The following is a 17,520-nucleotide window of genomic DNA, read 5'->3' as shown; positions in this document are numbered from 1 at the left end:
TGCCCCCAACTTCATGATCCCTAGACACGGAGAGGACCACACACCATCTGTGACACACGTCCTGTACACACCACAGGCCACATTCAAGTGGCCAGGGCAATGGAGGCACAGGCAGGAGGGCTGCAAGCTCTAAGGAATTTGGGGGGATGACTTCCCTGGCCACCTCGCCCCAGAAAGGGACCTCACCCTGGAGGGTCTCCTTCCCCCACTGCAAGTTCACAGGAGCCTCCCTTTCCGTCCCACTACGAGGGGCTGCTGAAACGTGTCACATGAGGCCTGCACAGGGCGAACTCCAGCTCGTGAGAGACCTTGGGCAGGGGGTGTCACCTCTTTGCACCTCAAATAAGACAACGTATAGAAAGTACCTGGTTGAGGGCCGTCACAGGAGGTGCAGCTGGCAGCCCATGAAGGTCCCTTTCTCGTGGCACCAACGCACATTTTACACCTGAAACGCCTCATCTGGGAGACTTGCCCTGTCACATTTCCCGCACAGGAAGGACGCTGCTCTCAAGCCCCGCCCCCCGTCCCCCACTTCCGGTCAGGGGCTGCCGCCGCCCCCACCGCCGCCGTTGCCGGCTCAGGGCGACAGAGAAGTTCTAACCTGGTCTGCAAGGCCACCAGGGCCGCTGCCCTGAGTGCCTCCCGTGCTGTGTACCTCCACGTGGAAGCCTGACACCTGCCCAACGTGTCGCTTCTCAGGTACTTGGACTCCGAAACTTGTGAACGAGCACGTATTGGCATGGAAGCACCGGTGCCCTCGTGCCTCTAACCGGAGGCGTGGACAGACCCCTTAGCCCACAATTGGGTGTTTCGGGTGGTTTCCTGCTGTTATTCTCTTTGACCCTGTGAACGGGTTCTCGTCTCGGGGTTCAGAAACCTACCCGCCTCTCCAGAACCCTCACCAAGCGTTTGCTTTCTGAACTAGGACTAGGCTCAGGATCTTGGCCTCTCAAAGGGGTGGGGCCTGACTTCATTCAGCTCTGGGTTTAGATCCCAACCCATTGCTTGCTCCAGAAAAGGTACCTGGTGAAATCTAGCAAATCAATCAAATCAACACATTTCACCCAATTTGAAAGGAGACACAGGAGCTTTGGGGCCTGAGTCATGCCCCAGTTTCCTTAGCTATGAAGTGAGGATGCTTCTTCCCCCCAACCGCAAGAGGTACTGAAGTGCAAAGAGGGATTGTGTGCAAGTGCCTCAATTAGCTTCTGGAATAGGAATTGCTATTTTATTGAGGCCTCCCCAGAATAAAGCCTCATACTGACATCTTCCCTCAAGGGTTGCCAGTCATCGTGTGAATCTCCAACAAAAACTGTTATGTGCTTCTCTCCGTAGGCTAGCCCGAGATGAGACCTGAGATGGTCCTTAGAAGAGTGTACTTCTGGACTTAAAGATGTATTTGTGTGTGCATGTGTCTGGTTTCCAAAAGGATATTCTGCAAATCCACATAGCATGGATATTATTTTATATACAAAGATAAAAAAGGCTGACCATAAGCTAATTGGATCATGCAAAGAACTACTTAGCCATGGGAGAGATTGCTACAGGCAGGCTGAGAGCCGGCGTGAGGGAGGACAGCTTTGGAGGGCAATCTATTTTATAAAGTTTACTCTCGCTGTCTAACTGCCTCAAGATTAATGGGAACGGTGGCCCTAGACCTTGTTTTGCCTGGCTCTACCAACTTAAATAGTACAACAGTTGTATTTATCAGAGACAATTTGCTGCAACTGATTAACATTAATCTGATTTCCTGTGAGTCAATTTCCTTGAGATATAGTAAGCAGGCCAATTACCTGCTATTGACTTCTTTTATTATAAAGATTTAGGTATTAGCGACAGACGTACATGTAAATTTATGGAATTTCAGACAATTTGAATAAAACAAAAACAAAGTTTAATCGAGTTAAAGGATTTCTAGTTAGCTTTACATGTCATAAGTTTAGAGTTTCCAAAGCTATGTAAAGAGAAGTTGCAGGCTTTTTTTATTTTAACAGTATCTGAAGCCCACTCTTTTCAGACAAACTTTTGCTTGTTCTTAACTGCTGTCTCACAGAAGTTATGGAAAGAAAGAAGTCAATGTGACAAGACAGATTATTATTTAAAAATTACCAAACAGGTCTTTTCATCTAACAAGGGCTAGGTGCATCTTTAGGCCAGGAGCATGTGAGCTGCAAGGGCACACAGACCTGGGTTCCCAGCATGGGCCCTTGTGCTCCTCGGTCTTGGACCTTGTGGCATTTGCTTAACTTTTACGAACTTCAGTTTCCTAACCTGTGACAGTGGTGATCCATTTTCCTTGCAGTGTTCTTAGAGCGGAAGTATCACGTGAGGACACGTGATGACGGTCCCACAGCCACCCAGCAGCCTGCGCAGAGGGCAGTCAGCCACCCCGGCCTCACCTGCATCTCTGAGCCCCTCCCCACAGGCCACATTTTGACTTGCTCAGGCCAGCTTCTGGCCAGGCTTTCTCCTCGGCATGTACTGCCTGGCTCACGTGCTGGGCTAAGAAACTGCATCAACATTGCATCATGAAAGCAAAAAGTTTATTCATGTTTGAAACTACATATAACTACCACGAGGAAGACTTTTTCAATCCAGGGTGTAATCCAGTTAGAAAGGAACACGAAACGTTTTTAATACATTAGAATCACCGCCACAAATTATTTTCATGACTCAATCAGTTTCAGAATCGCATACAATACAAAAAGAGAGAAAGGAGGGGGCCCCATTACACAGGGTGAAATATACAGTACTGAATACTGAAATCTGAATGCATCACAATTAGTTGCCGCTTTTTTTTTCAATGATTAGTAACAAGATGAAGAACATTCAAAATGTTTCTCAGTATTTACAACAGTTTTACTGATCCTGTGTTAATTTAAGACCCAATGTTTCCACTCTCGGTTTTTTAAAAGTTGCAAATGCAACCCGGATTTTTCTTTTAAAAGATTACAATGTACATTACATTTTATGAAAGGAAACAAAGAGTTAATTACAAGATGCAAAAAGATAAGAAAGAGACAAACTACAGCGTGAGTATTGTTCAGAGGTAGTAAGTGAGCACTCTAAGCTACAGAACATGTTGAAATTCTATTGGTTTGTATGAGTTCGCATGAGGTAATAAAGCTGTGTTTTGATTGGTGAGATGTATAAATACTCTTTTGCTACACTATATACAACACTCCAGAGAGCAGGGCCTGTGTCGATGCCCAGAGGACGTAGCAAACCTTGACAAGTCTGTGCAGCACCCAGCGCACACCGTAAAACCCCAGACAGATCTCGTGTTCACCTCTATCAGCAGCAAGCATCTTCATCTCTCAAAATAATCTGGATCCATAATTTAATTACCGAGCAGACTCTGGGCACTGGTGCTTTCAGAGAGAGAAAAGATGCTACCGGTCTCTGATCTAATTACAACATAGGAGATCGCAACACAAGTGTGACGAGGAAGATTCTTAAACACAACCATCATTAACAGTTAGCCAAACAGCTCCTTTATTCCAACTCCATTAGCGATAAGAAAGAAGGACAATCAAAGTCTGCGATGGAAATATGCAAGAAGTTCAATTTAGGTGAGGTGAGTCTTTGTATCTGCTTTAACGATTGAGGTTTAGCATATATTGTACTTTTTACCCTTAAGGCCAAGTAATTGGCAAGTGAGAAACCATTCATGTCAAATATTGATAATAAATTATGATAAAATAGCTACAGGACTGTCAACAATGTTAAATCTTGGCCTAATTGGATAAAGTGCTTTTTTTTTAACATTGTGTGTTTTTAAGTATAAATACAAATGATTATGATTCCTTAAAAAACAGATTTACCAAGTTCTCTAATAAGACAAGGTTTTACAGTAAAGCTGTAGATGGTGGGCTACAAAAACGCTTTCCTTTTCCTCCTATTGCTCTGAATGCACTTATCAAGGCATGTCAGCTCAGGGAAAAGTGTTGCCAGAGATTAGTTAGAGGTATCAGAGTGCACACTTCCTGGGCCTTCTGTAGGAGAAGTCACAGAAGATGGAGTTGTTGCGTCCTGCCAGCCTCCATTAGCCTGAAAGGAGAAACACAGTTCAACGGGTGCACGTCTACATATTCATTCTACTCCCCAATTTAAAATACCCAGATGACAACATGAGAGCAAAGATGCATTAGCAAAATGTATTTTCTAAACCCACTTTGGCAGGAGTTTGAAGCATGTGTTAAAGTGGGATTAAATGCATGTAAAACAAATCCATCCTACCAAGTAAAGACTTGGCAATAAATCAGCACGCTGAGGAGGGCTTCAGCTGGTCTCAAGCTGGCACGAAGCTTGGCCTTTGATTTGCTGGTAACAATCAAGTGACTCAAAAAAAAATCTTGTAAGAAGGGAGCAGTGGAGAAGCTCCGTGCAATGCTTTGGCAAGACCTCGGACCCCGCGTCGTATAAACTTCAGCTCAGCTTAATCCTCATTTCCACAGAGAAGAAGCTGCCCGCCCTCTTTCTATACACACCTGACAGCCAGTTACTCTAACCCTTGGAAAATGAAGGCCAGAATCTCCCTCCAAACAGGATCTTGCAGAATGAAAATGCATGAACTGTGGAGGAGCACACACTATTCAAATCCAGATTCCAATTATCTGTGAGTGGTGCTCCCACTCGGGCTGCTGCAGCCGCTGCTCGCGTGCCGCTGGCCCTGCCTGCCTCGGCCGGCATCGGCAGCAACAGTCCTCAGAAACAAATTTGCCTTATGTCTTGGCCTATAGAGGCAATTGCTGAAATCAATGTCTGATCAGATTTCTGCTGTGGCAGACAGCTTGTCGCTACATATTTTTATGTCAGTCAAGAAGAGGGAGGTGCTGGGCTTTTGAGTTGGGGAACACTGAGTGGAAGTGACGGGGCGGGCTTTTCTGGAGAGACGGCGAGGGTGAGCTGGCTGACACCCAACGCCTGCGGCCCAGACCAGCCTCGTGCTTACTGCCCCCAGACCCGGACCTCCCGCACCAGTGACCCCCCCACACCCGCCTGCAACTTGTCCTGTGAGTCCATCCAAAATGTCTTTTTTTAGGCCTGTGCCACTAGGCTACTGAGAACTCTGTCTAGATTCCTCGCCCAGTGTTGGGCTGGGAATTTTTCCTTCTCCCAACGTGTTGTTCTTTGAGAACCCCTCACCCCTGTCTTCTGGTTGACTACAGGGTCCTGCATATGAAGCACCTTTCCTCCCTCTAGAACCACAGAGAAATAGCAGGAGTCGGGGTAGGGGGACCAAACAACCGCACAGACATGACCAGAGCCAAAGGGAAAAGGATTTTCCATGCTTGAGGCAGAACAAATTCAGGTGAGGGAAAAATAATGCTATGGCAGTGTATCTTCAATGCCAACTATGCGGGGTGGGCGGTGACAAGCGTGTGTGTGTTCGTGTGGACTCGAAGAAATCCTCTTCTCTATCTAAAAGGCAAGCTGTTCTCACCCCTCAGGTATGAAAATCTACTTAGAAAAAGAAAAACTCTTACACAGATACAAGTCTAAAGATATTCCATCTGAAGTAAACATCATTCCTCTTTTATCCAAATTTATAAACAACAAATGTACAATATTTTTACCCAGCGTGGCAGCTGGAGGAGAGGTTGTCAGCAAGCATTCTTTTTTTCAAAATAAATTAATCCTTACTCTGGTGGTTTGAGATTATGCACTGTATTATACAACAGCGCCTTATCAAGCCTCATCAGTGAAGATGGAATTCATGTCTGTAAAATGCTGCAGGCAATCACAGTTTCATATTTTATCATGTTGATAAGGATATCGCACATTCTCTGAAGCATTTCAAAACACTTAAATGAAAAAGGAGAAATGCAACTAAAAGGCTTTTTATATGGTTTGTTGTGGGTTATTATGAGTTATTTATAAACCCAAAAAGAAAGATTTGACATTTCAAATGTAAAAGATTTGAGTATTTAATGGTCCTTTTTTCCTTTTACAATTGAACATCCTCAATCACTTTTTAAATCATTAATATTTACTCTCGCAGCAAGCTATGGCCCCAAGAAGGGAGAATTTTGTCTCTGTTCTTCCTGACTCTACTACCCAGTGCTGGGCAGTTGGTTTCCTCCCTGGTCTGGAGTCTGAGTCTGTCCACCCTCCACCCCAGGACCCAACCCCCCAGCTCCCTGTCAGGCGCGACGTGTTTGCTATTTTCCATCCATGTCAGGGTGTTAAGTTTTGGTCACCTGGTTACAAAAGTTAAAATTATTTCCCCCACAATTAAAAACTGAGAGGCCATTAAAAACGCCGAACGTGTTTTGCATCCCACAGTGACAATATGGCAAGTTGCTCTTACAAACAGAATTCTTTGTTTGGCCTGGCTTGTTGATCTGTCTGGGGCCCGCCTCCCCTTCACCTGAGCTGTGTTTAGGAATTTTTCCTGCTGCTCTAGTCTAAGATAAATGACCTGTTTTCTACCTTCTCCCTGGAACACAGCACGGCCAGGAGGAGATGGCATCTTAATGGGCTGATGCTTAGATCTCTATCGATGACAGAGCGCCAGCCACTCTGGGCCTCTGAGAGGATTTCTGGCGGCATAAAGGTAATATCAGTGTTTAGGTTCATAAAATAAAAGTACAGTAAAGATGCTGCCTTCCCCACCGGCCAAAAAGATGAGAAGCCAAGTCAAGTGGCCATTAATTTATTGATTGGTCACTGTTTACCTGGTGCTGTTCCTACAGCTCTTCGAATCTGGTTCCCCCAGAGTACTCACATTTAAATTATGTGGACTGTACAGTGAATTTCCTCCAAGGCCATCACTGTAGCCTCCCGTCTGATTGATAACATGACGGAGGGTATCCACCTAGTAGTGAGACGAAACAAAATTCATCATCCCAAATCTATTAAAACATCATCACTTACAAAAGGAAACAATTTGAATTATGTGTGCCATGAGGGTTTAGCATCTTGAATGAGAGACAAATTTATCAATCAAATGTGACTGGCACAATTTCAAAAATTCTTTGCATATTTAAACTCACACATCTTTGTTTTTCATGCCAGCCAAATAATAACATCTTCACGGCAATGGAAACTTTTCATCTACACAACCAAATGTGTGTGGCTGTGGGTGAAAACTACTCATAAATACGTATTCTCTCTCACACACACACCCCTATGTGCATAAAAACAAGTAGCTGCTCTCCATTAAGAGGATGAGAAAAAGCGTTGAACGTGGAATATACTTTAAGAACTCAGGTTTTTGTATTCTGACTTTAAAAAAACACAGAAATGAAACAGAGTAATATGTATTTTAAATCATACACACACTGGCACACACAATTTTTCTGTTCTACTTTGTAACAAAAGTAATACCCACCCAACCCCTCTCCATGAGCTCAAGCCAGAGCCGAATGCATTCACAAAGTGTATCAGGTTTGAATCATCAAAAGTCACTGTTCACTTGACCTCTCATTAAATTAAATGGTGGGGCAGTTGTGTCACGTCTGGAAGCACCCAGCACAGGTTCTGCATGGATGTGCAGACCACTTCCATGGGATGAGAGTCAGGAGTTTTGAGCCCAAACCCTGCCCTGCTAGAAAGGCCCCAGTTGGGGCATTTCTCCTACCTGTGATTGCACATTGGCTCCGACTTGGGACCCTTGGTAAGAATCCCCATTCAGACTCTGCATGTTCATGAACATGTCCCCAGAATTTGGGAGGTTAAAAGAACCAGAAGAACCTGGAAAGGAAAGAGTTAAGTAGCTGAATAACAGAGAGCTACACACATAATCCTCAAAGACCCAGAGGCAGGGAGAGGAGAAAAGGTACAGAAGGGAAAGGTTGTGTACAATGTAAAGCATTTTCAGATCTAGGACAATGGAGCATAACTCCAAGGAGTTAGGTGCTGTGATTCATTGTGCATCTAGGAGAGTCCTACCAATGGGGAAGCCCATATATGAAACAGAGAAAATCAAAATAAACAGAAAAACACCCAGCAGCTGGCCTGGAACCACCCCCTTGTTTTCATTTACCTCCAGGACTTGGTCATTAAATGAGCCCTTCACCATCATTCACTGTCACGGTGGACAATTACCCAGAGAAGAAGCATTTCTCAGAAGCTCTCTTTTAGCCATGCATTCTGCCTAACTTTCCTTTCATCTGTTTTCATGTTCCATTAAAAAGAGCTTGGGGGTGGTATGGGGGGGAAGGAGGAAGACAACGAAACAAAACAAACAAAAAAAAACCCCACTTTCTGAATTTTAAAAAATATATGTAAAGTATCTCTTAGAAAGGCCCTTTGAATTCCTTTGCAAGTCCAGCTGTTTGGACGAGCTGCACATCTTTCATTGCTACTCAAGTTCCCTGCTATTTTAAGATGTTTCCAACTCCATCAAAAATGCCACATGAAAATCTTCCAAAATATATTGCATGAGGAGCCAAGATACTGCATCCAGTACTAAGTACCATACCCCTCACAGCCAACCACCTACCGAGCCTCCAAGTCAGCACTGTTGCTAAAGAAATGCTGCGGACAGCAGACCAGTCTGCAGCTACAGCAGGTGGAAAGCATCGCTGTACCAACAACCCCAGCATTCCAGCTGCGCGACTCAGCAAAAGGTGCCTTCCCCACTTGTGCTGTTTCACTCATCCTTTGACAGACCCCCATGGACTTTAATACGTGGGAAAAATGTAGTTAAAATCATCACTAGTGATAGTACACTGTCTAACTGCTGAATTAAAAACCACTACTAAGGGTGGAAAGCTCCAGAATCTACTAGTGGCGAGTGGCACTCACTACGAACAGTGGGTCTACAGGCTCTGGCCGTCCTCCCATTCACCCATCCCTAGAACAGGTCTTCATTTTAATATAAATCTTCCTTTACAAATCCACTGTGTCCTCGGCATGGCTCTCGTTTCCTGGCCTGTGGGACAGGGCTTTGGGCATAAGGCTACCTGAGCCGAGCAGGGAGTGAGCACCCGTACGCACCAGAGTTTGGCGTGGTGGGCGAGTTGGTCTGGTTGTTCTGCACAGCGGCAGCCACTGCGTGTGCAGCCGTCACGGCTGTCTTTGCAGCATAGAGGTTGGCTTCCTCCTGAAACTTGCCGATATTCTTCTTGTACCGGATTCGTTTGTTGCCAAACCAGTTGGATACCTACAAATCACAGGGACATGAGTGAAGGGAAGCAAGGTTCAAAGGGGGAAAAAAAGTCAAACTTCCAATAATAACTGTTGGACACTGAAGGGAAACTTTGGGAGACACTCAGCTCTGAACGTTTGATCACATCCTGGGGATAATGCAGAATTGGGTAGAGCCTCACTTGCTCTTTTTGGCAAACCTCTCAACACTCTTGGAGTAAGACTGCCTCTTGGAGCTGGCCCCAGTAACACCAAAATGGCTGGGAGCACTGCTCATAAAAAATATTCAGTTGGCATATACCAATTAGTATATAATGATTAGTCACCCCAAAAGGAGCTGAAAAACTAAACAAAACATTTCTCAAGTTAGGTCAATAATAAGAAATAGTTGAGAAAGAATGACTTATCCTTTTGGGGTCTGGAACAATTTTGGCAGCTGTACAGTAGAATCATGTTTGGTCTGCTGAAAAGAGTAACATCCATAAATAATGGATGAAAAACCCCTTTGTCTCCTTCCTTAGAAGACACTGTACGTCTGCCAAGATGGCTGCTCAAGTTCTGCCAGTTAACATATGAGAAGGTCACAACTTGAAAACTCGAGCAATTCTAATAAGGTCAAAAGCAAACACAGAATCATCGGCTGATTTCATCAGGTGGAATACACTTATTTCTTTTGCAAACTACTTATGATGTCAACCAGGGCAAATGGAAGAGATTTCTAAGGAGATCTTGGCAATAGGCAGATTTCATCACTTTTCATTGACAGCAAAACTTCAGCCCAAGACTCACTGCTTATAGTTACACAGAGTGTTCAGGCACCTGTGAGCTGAATTATATAAAGAAGCAGCTAAAACCCACACAGCAACTTATAAATAGGTACCCACTGCTACATTAAAGGCTCTGACCTCTCTTGTTAAAGTAACAGTTTAAAAATACTTTTTAATAATTTCTTAATAATCTATTAAAAGGGCATGTTGCTGTGGTATCAGGCTGGGTGGGTCACTGTTTCATCCTGAACAGCTATTTAGAGACCCTGAGGGAAAATAAGGAGTGGTATGAGCCCTCCAACCCAATTTACACCAGTGGGCATGCTGGTTGACCATCTCTGCCAAGTCTTTAATTGCTTTGGAAGCAGCACTCTCATTCTTCAGACTATGGCACTCATCCTTCCAGAGAAAGCTAGAGAGCCCTGGAAGGGAGCCGCGCGAGGAAGACAATGTTGGCCTGCTGCTGCCCACATGCTGTCCCATCCTAGGGAGTCGCTGTGAGCACATACGTGCGCACACACATCCGCCAGCCACTAGCTCAAGACCTGTGCTGCCGTCACGAGCGCAGGTTCAGGCAGAAACAAGCCAAAACTCATCAGGAAGCAAATATGTGCAGATCAGGCCTTCCGAGCCGTTTCTGTTTCACCATTATTCTCCCTCGTGAAGGATGAGGCGTGTCCCTTTCTCCTTCATTTCAAACAGTAGTGGCTATAGTAATTATTTAATGAGCATCTCCGTGCACCGAGCATTACGCAGAGCCCTTTGCCTACGTTTTCTCATGTAATTGTCACAATCTCAAGGGTAGGTGGCTGACTGAGATGGTCACACAGGTATCACACCTGCCCCAAATCCAATGGCCTTCTCTAAGCAGTGTCTGATACCTGTAATCACCACCCCTCCTTCTGAAAGCACTTTCTTTGCATGGTGTCTGTGACATTATGCTCCTGTTTCTCCTCCTTCCCTGACACACCAGGGTGTGTGTGTTTCTCCAAGACTCAGCACCCGGCCCTCTTCTTTCTTCCTGAGCAATCTGATCTCCATTGAAGACTTCAGTTATCGTCTCTGTGAGTGACTCCCAGATTTCCATCTCTATCCCTAACTTCTATGAAGAATTTCAGTTCTCATTTTTTAAGACGTTCCTTATAAATGTTCTGTCGCAAGTTGCAACTCAATAGGTCTGAAATGGAATTCATATGTCCTTTAAACCTGTGCCTCCTTCTCTGTTTTCTCTTTGTGTTCATGACATCTCTGCCACCAGAGATGTACTCACCATGTCACAAAGTCCCTGATTCCACTGCAGATAGTTCTGATGGATATACAGCTCTCCATCCAGAACCAAGATCTGGTTCCTTTCCATTTCCACTCATTGGTCTCAGTTCCAGTGTCTACACTGTCACATTATTAGGCTCTCAAACAGCCCCAAGGGACCTGAGTCCACCCTGCCACTGGCTTTCTCTGCCCTCCCATCTTTGAGCCCCAAATGCTTGCGGCAGGTGCGCATGATAACTGTACAGGACGTGGTAGTGGGAGGAAGAGTCGGGAGAGTACACCAATGAGGAGGCAGTGAGGGCCCGAGCCGGGCAGAGCGGGAGTTGTGGGAAGGGTGGATGTCATAGAGGAGGAATAGGCAGAATTGGCCACTGCCTCACTGCAGAGGTCACAGGAGAGGGAGAAGCCAAGACGACGCTGATGTGGAGCCCAGGCCCCCAACAGGGTGGAGGCAGATGCTCTGGGAGGGACTTGTGCACCAGGAGAAGGCAGCCCCAGAGAATATTAAGATCCATTCCCATACCAGAATCATATGACTCTAAAAACAAAAGTTCTGAATTAAGACTGCAAAATGACCCTAAAGGTGGTCACTCAGGCTGTTTGTCAAGGCGAGTTCTCGTAGACCCCCGTCACCTTTCACAAGCACATCCTCGGCTAAAGAGACAGACATAGAGAGCTGGTTCACAAAAACCTCCTTCAAGATACAGTATCTCTCTAGCCTGCCTGATTCAGGCTGTCAGGCCTTTGAAAGAGTTAAATATTGAATATATCTATAGTGCAAAGGGAGATATTCCTGGTTGAGAGGGAATTTGGCATTTCTTAAGTATAATTAATGAAAATTCCCCAACTCTGAATTTAGCAACAAAGGCCCATCTTAGAATTCTTTTCTTCTAAACAATTCTCGGTTGGATTCTGTACTTTGTAGTTAATATTACCTTGACAATCAGAGAAGCTATAATACATTAATGAAACCTAGCCTGGAAAATCAGATTACAGCTTTATTAACAGTTTCATAATTGAGGAATCTCTGTACCATCGAAGGTCTCATCTCCAGATATGTAAGAATCCTGTGTTTATGCATACCCCTGGACCAATCAAACAACAGTCATCACTAATAAAGGTTTATTTAATTCTCACAGTAAAATTTTAATATCACCAGCAGCCTGGGGAAGCTTTAGCAAGTGGATTTGCTTGACATCAGATCGTTTCTATTCTGCTAGTCCCAATACTTCTTAATCTTTAATATCAAGGCAATTAAAATTAATGGCCACTCATCTGAAGCTACTGTGGGCAGTGTTTCCTTGACATCAATTGTTTGATGGGATTACCTAGAGGTTAAACTAACAAGCAAGGTTTAATTGGAAGCAATGAAAGAAGCAGTGATCATACGTTATGTTTAACCTGCATAACCACATCTAAATGAATATCTAAAAATGTTAAACTATTTCTCAAATTAAAATATGCACGTCACATTCTGATATCACAGATTTGGGTATTGCAGCAATCAGCTATTAAGACCACACTGCTGCAACTTAGATCAGTGTAATTAATGTATAAATCGACAACTAAGTTCAGGAATTTTTTTCACCTTTTAAAAACAGATGGATACAATTAGTTGCAAAAGTCACCCAGCACCAAAAGCGACAGAGCACAGGCGGCCCCCTCCTACACAGGGCTCGCAGTGGAGCCAGGCTGTCTACACCGGCACTATGAGGGCAGAGCCTGTTCTGTCTCTGAACTGGAACGGTCTGTACGTTGGTCCCAGAATAGAAACACAGGCAGGAAATTGGTGGAGAGAAAGGGAATACCCTGTCCTGTGCTTCTCTTTTGAGCCACATATCAAGGATTCATGACTCTGGACTGCGCAGAAGGCAAAGGGCCAGGCAAGAATTTTAAGATCAATTAAAAAAGGGAATAAAATCACAAGTACTCTCCTCCTCCTACTGATGTTCACTGCCACCAGCTCCAGACTGTAAGCCTTTGGCAATCAGGGGAATGACGAGCGAACATTCCCCTGGCCGCTGACTTTCCAGGGCCCTTCTGCAAGGCCAAGAAGCGGCTGGAAAGGCTCCTGTTCTCTCCCATTTACTACAGTAATGTATTTCCCCGGACTCAATTCAGCTGCAGACTGCCAACTACTCTTAAAAAGTAAAATGTTTAAAAATGTGGAATCTAAAAAAGACAAACTCAGAGAAACAGCGTAGAGTGGTGGTTACCAGGGGCTGATTACAGCAAATAATACTGTGCCATATACTTGAATGTTGCCAAGAGGGTACATCTTAAATGTTCTCACCAGGAAAAAGAAATGGTAACTATGGGATGGGATGGAGGTGGCAGCTAACGCTGGTGGTAATCATTTTTCAATTTTCAAATGTATCATATCAACACAATTGTATACCTTAAAAAAACTTACACAATGTTACGTTTCAATTATACCTCAGCAAGGCTGGGGAAGAAGTAAAAGTGTTTTCCAAATAATACAACTAAATTCAATTTTTGTATCACTTTTTTTTTTTAACCTTTTTCAAAAAGGTACTCAGAAGCTTTGACTCAGAATCAGTTCTGAGTAGATACATCAGATGCGGATAGAACTGTATAATGAGTAAATGCTTGTGATTCAGGGTCTGGGTTTCAAATCCGCGCTCTGCCATTTACTATGAGTGACCCTGGGCAGGTTTTTCTGTTACTTTAGCGTCTTCTCTCATATACAATGAAAATAATAACAAGAATAGTAATATCTTCCTCATAGAAATGCTGCGTGCTATAGTGATTACCTGATAACTATTAGCTATCACTGTCACCAGAGACTTATTCTACTCTCTAACTTAACTTCCCTTCTTAACTTTGGAACCCCTCTTTTACAGTGAAAGAGGAAGAAGAAACCATTCTAAAGGAAAAGAGAAAAGGGGAATCAAGGAGTGTTTCTGGAAAAGGTGACATCTGAGTGGAGGCCTAACAAGTGAGGAACATTCCATTGTGGAGAATGAGGGAGCAGTGCGAGTGGGAGGAGGTGTGGGTACCAGGGGACGGGCACCTGAGGCAAGAGCATCTAAGGACGGGCAGGCCCCGGCTAAGGAACAGGAAAGGGAAGAGTGCTCCAGGCAAACGGAAGCCTGAGACTGAGCCTGAGATTTCTGGGAAGTACAATGGGGATGGTTCCCATATCATCCCAATGCAATATACTTTTATGCTCTACAAAAGAAATATGAGGAAGTTAAAATTTTTAAACTTTTATTTCCTGTAATTATAGGGCTCTACATGTTTAATATATTCTTCTGGATTAAACTAGCATTACAGTTAGTCTAAAATTAATCAAAGCAATACAAATATTTATTTTGATAAATAATAACACTTATTTTGACCATCAAAAGTAAGGTTTTATCACACAAACATTTATTAATCAGGGGCGTGTTGGGTTATTAAAGTGCTGAGTGAAGCAAGTTTGGTTAGCACGAATATTTCCCATACTTCTTTGTTGGGCACCAGAGAAGACCTCACATTTGGGGCAATGGGCCCTTGTATGGGGTCAGAGCATCTGTTTCATAAAATGGAAAAAGGGCAAGTGGAAAAGGGGAAGAGGGGAAAGGCCAAGAACACGCGCTTCCACCACAGCAGCTGAGGCACATGGACTTCAGGAAGGAGTAGATAGAAACACACACACACACAGAAAGCTGGCCAGTGAACACCTTAAAACCATGAACACTCCTGTACCCGCCGGAAAACCTTCCACTACTTTGTGAAGCATGTGCACCTTAGTTCAAGACTGCTGCCCTAAGTGAGCAGGCTAATTCTGGTTGCATTTTAACTTCTTTGTGTGAGAACACATGGGAGCTCCTTGGCAGGGGTGTATGTAGTACAGACCTTCAGCTATAAAAACAAGGTTCATTCGGGCAATCACTTCTTTGGGTCACAATGACATTTTGGAGCTCAACAAAGAACAAATTTGTCAGCTTCAGGAAATCAAAAACATTTAAAGAAATAAACCTAAAGGGGTAGATATAGTTTACTTATAATTTAGCATAAACTTTCTGGAGAGTAAGCCAGCAAATATGGATATATACATACCCTTTGACTGAGCATTACTAAGAACTCATCTTGAGGAAATATTTAGAGATGTATGTGCAGAGATTCACTACATTCCTATGTATGAGCAAGAGAAGAAAATTTAAGAGAAAGAATTTATAGCACATCTGTATAATGGAATATGATCACTGATTAAAAATCATGTTGATGAAAAATATTTATTGACATGGGGCAAATAGTCACAATATATTGTAAAGAGGAGGAAAGGGGTCTTTTCCTTTGTACACAGCGTGAGAATTCTGTGGGGAGGTGGTATAAATACTCACACATAGACACACATGGGTGTGCACATGCGAACATACATATATGTATACGGAAAAAGGCCGAGGACCCACATACCAACGTGTGATTATCTTTTAGAGAGGGTTTATAAGTAACTTCTAATTTTGTGGGGGGTTTTTGTGTTTTCAAGTATTATCCAAATTGATTCCAGATAAGCAAGTATTGGGGGTTTTTTAAATCAGAAGTTACTTTAAAAAAAAGAAAAATGTAATTTTCAATGAAAAAAGTAACCAATATGCTTTCTAAAAAAAATCACTTAGAGGTAGTTGAATAATCTTGAAGAGTGTAAGTGCCAGGCACTGTGCTGGCCCACACAGCTACAGGAATCAACAATCCCATTTCTGTATTCTATCTGAAGGACAGGGTTGGCAGGTCTGAGAATTTCTGAGATAATTAAAATCAGACACTTTGTAAATCTCAGGCCATTAAAGTTTCCCAGATTGCTTTGCCTTTAAGAAAAATGCAGTGTTCAAATTAAAAAGCTAAACCATCTACAATGTCTCTACAGTCACTGAAAACCAATTTATTAATTAGCATTAATTGTATCTTACATTTCAAATTCTATCACTACATTTATTTATCATTTTAATAACAATGTTAAATAAAAGAGAAAAATTATTACTTAACGACTTAATCTTCAGGAAGCAGAAGTGCAGAACTTAAGAGTTCATCCTTAGCTTTGCTTCCTTGCATAAAATATGTTAGGGAGAGGATTGGCACTTGTTTGGAGGAGCAGCAGCTGACACTAAAACTTCATTACTGAAATCAGCAAACTGAAAATTTATGAAGCACAAATCTTAGAAAAATTTGCCATTGTGTTTCCTGTGTTTACTTGTGATGCATACTTTATGTACTGTGCCTAATTAAATGCAACAGATTATGAAATGTTGAAATGCCAAGTCGTGTATAATGGAACATGAAGCATATTTACATGGTAAACAATTTTATCTCTAATAAATAGTTTCTCTCTAATCAATATGTTTTCATCCCCATTATGTGATTCAATTTGAAATGAGGAATGGAAGCCAGATACTGTTCAATTTTTAAAGTTAATGGTATTAATAAACTAAATCTCATTCCACTCCTCTCCTTCCCAAGGGTGCACATCCAGCAAAGCTTACGTAAGGACAGAAAGGCTGGCCACACTGTAGATAACCACATATGTGCACGCCCTTGAGAACCCAGAGGGCACTTGAGAACCAGATAGATCGGAGTGTGAGTCCCCGCTCTGTGATTTCCTAGCTGTGTTACCTTAGTCCAGTCACATCATCTAAGTTCTCCTTTCCTGGTCTACAAGACAGGGTAACAATGCTTTCTCCTCACAGGGCTGTTGTGAACGGTAAATGAGATAACATGTTAAAAGGCACAGGACTGTGCCTGGGATGTACTAGGCACTCAGTAAATGTTAGCTCTCCCTTTTCTTTAAACAAACAAGCAAAAAGAGCAGCAACAACAAAACCCTCTACAGGCTACACTTGCTTCCCATCGCCACTAAGGTCAGATCACTTTTCCACAGGAGTTTGGGAGAACTCTGGGAGAGCTAGTCCATGCTCCCAGCGCTGGCAGGGTTCTGCCAATAGAGAACAGGCAGCAGTAAGAAGGGCGAGGAGGGTGCGTCCCTGCACAGCTGAGCACGATGAACTCCCTATCAGGAGGGTAACACCTGACCAAGAGCTCCTGCCTGCCACGCCCCTGCTGTGCTGCTGGGCTGCTGTTCTGCATAAACTGCTGACAGTGTTACCCATGCCTCCTTGTCCCTTCTCACCCCTGCCCCAACACAGCCACCTGCAGGACAAGGCACTGGACCTAGAATTTGTAGGAAAGCTGGGTCTGGATCCTACCTGTACCTCTATTGCTAACAGCAGCCATTTATGGAGAGTTCATCTAGAGCCAGAAATTTTACCAGGAACTTCACAGTATTATCTCATTGAGCTTCACAAAGACTAGCTTAACTGATGTAAAAACTGAGGGCAGAAAATTTATGTAGCTTGCCTGAGTTTATAAAGCCTTTCCTGTGCTTCTT

General features: G+C 43.4%; 1 protein-coding gene and 1 long non-coding RNA gene across 5 annotated transcripts in view; one reads left to right on the top strand and one right to left on the bottom strand.

The window, feature by feature from the left end:
• Positions 1-551: 551 nt before the first annotated feature.
• On the top strand, positions 552-3,144 carry LOC140696165 (uncharacterized). The gene is made up of 2 exons (XR_012072271.1): positions 552-699; positions 2,303-3,144. It is a non-coding gene; the product is annotated as an uncharacterized lncRNA (long non-coding RNA).
• The window catches only part of PBX3 (PBX homeobox 3), a 198,914-nt gene continuing 183,915 nt past the window's right edge, over positions 2,522-17,520 (bottom strand). Inside the window, exons 6-10 of one of the 4 annotated variants that reach the window (XR_012072270.1) lie at positions 8,947-9,112; positions 7,586-7,698; positions 6,731-6,820; positions 6,436-6,545; positions 3,964-4,050 (exon numbers count right to left, since the gene is read on the bottom strand). Coding sequence is in view for 3 of the 4 variants with exons in the window: in XM_072960126.1 (XP_072816227.1) it covers positions 3,958-4,050; positions 6,731-6,820; positions 7,586-7,698; positions 8,947-9,112 (462 nt within the window). In the remaining variant the exon portion in view is untranslated. Of the gene's footprint in view, positions 4,051-6,435; positions 6,546-6,730; positions 6,821-7,585; positions 7,699-8,946; positions 9,113-17,520 lie in introns of those variants that run through there. The other 3 variants (XM_072960126.1, XM_072960127.1, XM_072960128.1) reach the window with 3 other exon arrangements.

This window comes from Vicugna pacos, chromosome 4 (genome assembly GCF_048564905.1).
Source record: "Vicugna pacos chromosome 4, VicPac4, whole genome shotgun sequence".
NCBI lineage: Eukaryota > Metazoa > Chordata > Mammalia > Artiodactyla > Camelidae > Vicugna > Vicugna pacos.
Note: the sequence above shows the minus strand (reverse complement) of the source record. Positions and strands in the feature narration are given on the sequence as shown.